General features: G+C 61.3%; 1 protein-coding gene across 1 annotated transcript; it reads right to left on the reverse strand.

Moving 5' to 3' along the window:
• Positions 1 to 1826: 1826 nt before the first annotated feature.
• Positions 1827 to 3620, reverse strand: LOC104461095 (tyrosine-protein kinase receptor Tie-1; the record flags this gene model as incomplete). Its single annotated transcript, XM_010072553.1, has 7 exons — positions 1827 to 1898; positions 2177 to 2276; positions 2433 to 2529; positions 2652 to 2692; positions 2956 to 3026; positions 3187 to 3300; positions 3430 to 3620. Coding segments are annotated over 7 exons (686 nt in total), but the record flags the coding sequence as incomplete, so codon positions are not given.
• Between the last annotated feature and the right edge of the window lie 86 nt (positions 3621 to 3706).

Raw genomic sequence — 3706 nt, forward strand, 5'->3', positions numbered from 1 at the left:
ACACAGCACCGCAGCACAGCCCGGGGAGCAGCAGCCAGGGTGTGAGCAGCCACTCACACATGCGTCCCCACCGTGCCAAGGGTGAGCTGGCTTCTCTCTGCCGTGCAATGGGGACAGCACTGGGGGCACTGAGGGGAGACGGGAATAGCCAGCACCAATTTGTCACAGTCAAATTTTGTCAAACCAGTCCCACTTCCTTCTCCATACGGCTACTGGGCTTTGCCGTCAGGGAGGCAGAAAGCAGAAAGCCCTTGGTTTGAGTGGGGCTGATGGTGCTGCCTCAGACGCTGTTCCTGGCCAACAGCGGAGCAGGTGCAGAGGCAGTGGCACGTGTCAGGCTGCCTGCGAGGGCCAGTCCCCATCATTGTTTTACTGGGGACCTCAGTGATGGGACAGAGGGGCTGCTTACTAATGGCTGCAGTTGACACCAAGGAGCACAGGAGGCCAGAATGGGAAATCACAATGGTCTTGACAGAGTTAAAACACTTTCTGGGGAAAACAGAGTCTTGCCCGGAAGGGCAAATGCAAATGCCCCCGCCTCTGGAGGAGCAGCCCTTGCTTCCCGCAGAAGATGGCTAGAGGGGCAGCTGGGTGGCATGCCCAGGGCTCAGCAAGCTGAAGGCAACAGAGGTGAAGCCTCCCCACTGTCAGTATACCAAACGGCAGCAGTGCAGGATGAGGCACCGCAGCCTGGGGCAGGAGCTCTCATGGGAGGGTCAGCGCAGAGCCCAGGCAGTCCTTGAGGGACCCACACATGAGAATCACCCCAGTGGCATATGTTTGAGCAAGCTGGTTGAACACTACAGTCCCTTTGCAAGACGTTGGAAGTTACCCTATGGCTCGGCACAGCACCGGGCAGGCACTGGCTGGCTGGGGAGGGAAGGATGTGGAGCTGCACAGCCCTGCAGGGACTGGCCAGAGGAGCGGGACTGTCCCCATGAAGAGCAGCTGACTGAGGGGAAGCTGAAGGAACAGTTCTCAAGCATGTGAGGGGTGGCTGCGCAGGGGAAGGACATAGTCTGTGCTCCATATTCCTGGGGGACAGGACAAAGTCTTAAATTGCAGGGGAGGAGATTCCAGTTGGATACTAAAGTCCATCCCCACAGCATGATGAGACCTGGGGCTTGTCTGGGTGCGCTGGGGCATCCCTGCGGATCATCGGAGGACCCTCAATGGGACAACATCCTGAGAAGCGTCCATCAGGGCCCCACGTCCTGTTCCCTGGTGCCACCAGGGGGGCAGAGCTGGGACTCCACCTCCCCTCCTCTGGATCCGGCTGCGGTTGCACTGTTTATTGTCCATAAGGCAGAGCTCGCACCTCCGAAGGGTTACCACAGGGCTGGAGGCCCAGTGCTGTCCTTTGTCTCTTTGCACCCGCTGAGGGGGCCCTGTCCCACACTGGCAGCGATGCTCACAGCCCCACTGGCACCACTCCAGGCCCGGAGAACTCCAAGAGCTGCAGGGCAGGCAGCTGCTGGGTTGCTGCTTCCTCTCTTGCCCCAAAACTTGAGCATTTTGTGTCTGTGGCCTCTCCTGGGAGAGCTGCTCTCCTGCCAGCTCTGCTGCAAGCACCCTGCTGGCACTTGTCCTTGGGGCCATCCTGGCACATCCCCCAGCAGTGTGGGGCCGTGTTGGTGGCTGGTGGTGTGCTAGGGTAGCCAGGGAGGGGACAGCACAGTCCTGCTGCAGGGAAGGCACTCTCGGAAAGGGGCACTGGCATTTGGCCACTCAGCCCCGGGGTGGGGACAGGCAGCCCCTCATTCCCACAGCGCTGTCCCAGCAGGCTGGGGGCCAGTGCTGCCCTTCTGCACGGTGCCAGCGCAGCCTCATGCCTCCTCGGCGGTGGCATCGATCCCCGCATAGGTGAAGTTCTCGAACAAGGCCATGTTCACGTAGGCCTGCAGGGGAACCCCAGTCAGGAGCCAGTTGTGACACGTCCCCATCTACCTCCTGTCCCTACTGGCACACTTGTGGGTGCTGTGCCTATGGGGGAGGTGATGGGGCTCCCCACACCCAAAAAATGATGTTAGGGTTACCCCCACATGTGCTGGATGTCCTCCCCAAGCCAAGGGATGCTCCAGCATTCAGACAAGCCCTGCGTAGGGCGGGCATCCCTCCCACCAAGCTGGGGCAATGTGGGCACCCTGCACCCAGCCCTGCCACCGCCGCCACTCACCTTCCTGGCCTCCAGCATGCGGATGAGCTGCATGGAGATCTGGGCAAAGGGTGGGCGCTCGTAGGGGCGGTCGCGCCAGCACTGCCGCATCAGCTCGTACCTGGGGGCAGACAGCCGGTGGTGGGTCAGTGTGCACGGAGAGAGAGGAGGCAGAAAAGCTGTTTGTGGGAGATAGGGGGAAGCAGGCAGCAGGAAACTGAAGCAGGGTCAGGGGGATGCAGGTGCCACCATCAGCCAGGGCTCTCTGCCTACTTACACCTCATCATCGCAGTTGCGTGGCTTCTCCATTCGGTAGCCCTGGGGCAGCTTCTCGTAAAGCTCGGCGCACGTCATCCCGCAGTATGGTGTTCCCCCTGCGGCCAGAGACACACAGCTGGCTGTGGCAGGGATGGTCCCCTGGTGTCCCCCCCAGAGCTGCAGGAGGACCAGAACTGCAGGGACCTGCATGGAGGCAGGGGACACAGAAGAGACTTACCCAAGCTGACGATTTCCCAGAGCAGGACGCCGAATGACCACCTGAAAGTGCAGGAGCCAAGGCTGTGACAGGGCCCCCAGCTGTGCCCAGTGGATGGGCACAGGGTGAAGCCCAGGGTGGAGTGGGCAGCCAGAGCTCAGCTGAGCTGGCAGCTCCCCACGGAGATGCACTGGCATTGCCTCCTGCTCTTGCAGGAGCAGGAGCATCCCTGCACCAACTGCCCTGGGGGCACAGGGGGCCTGGAGAGGGATGGAGGTGGCCTCAGCCATACTCTAGCCCAGGTGCCTGTGCCTGCAGGACTTACACATCGCTCTTGGTGGTGTACACACTGTAGTTCAGGGACTCAATGGCCATCCAGCGAACTGGCAAGCGGCCCTGGGGGAACAGAGCAAGTGTCAGGGGCAGGGGGACACCCCACAGATGTAGGGCAGCTGTGACCCAGCTGGTCCTGGCATGGTGGGGCATTCCCACTGCTGGGGGGTCCTGCCCACTGCATCAGTGTGGGCCCTATGGAAACATCTCACTCCTGCCTCACCATCGTCTTCTTCACGTAGACCTCCTCCCCTCTGGAGAGGCCAAAGTCAGCAATCTTGGAGGCTAGGTTTTCTCCCACCAGGATATTCCTGGCTGCCAGGTCCCTGTGAATGAACTGAAAGGGGCCAGCAGTCAGCAGGAGCCACACAGTCCCTCCTGCTGGCCCCAGGGGTCTTGTGCCCTGATGGGGAGTGCCCAGACCCCTGGGGAAAGGATGCTCTGAGGGGGCTTGCTGGGGAGGTACCTGCTTCTCACTCAGGTACTGCATGCCCTTGGCCACGTCCGATGCAAACTGGAGGAGCTGCTGGGAGGTGAGGGTGGAGGCGGTGCCGTGCTCCTTGGCAAAAGCTGGGTCTGTCTCCAGGACTCGGCTTTTGCGGAGGAAGTCGAGGAGGTTTCCGTAGGGAGCATACTCAATGGCGATGTACAGGTAGCCTGAGGGGCAGGGGGAGGTTGGGTTCGTGGGGCTCTCCCCAGCAAAGAGGAATGTACAGCCAGGTAGGGGCCATGGGGATGGGGAG

The sequence above is a fragment of the Pterocles gutturalis genome, unplaced genomic scaffold (assembly GCF_000699245.1).
Source record: "Pterocles gutturalis isolate BGI_N339 unplaced genomic scaffold, ASM69924v1 scaffold17152, whole genome shotgun sequence".
Classification (NCBI taxonomy): domain Eukaryota; kingdom Metazoa; phylum Chordata; class Aves; order Pterocliformes; family Pteroclidae; genus Pterocles; species Pterocles gutturalis.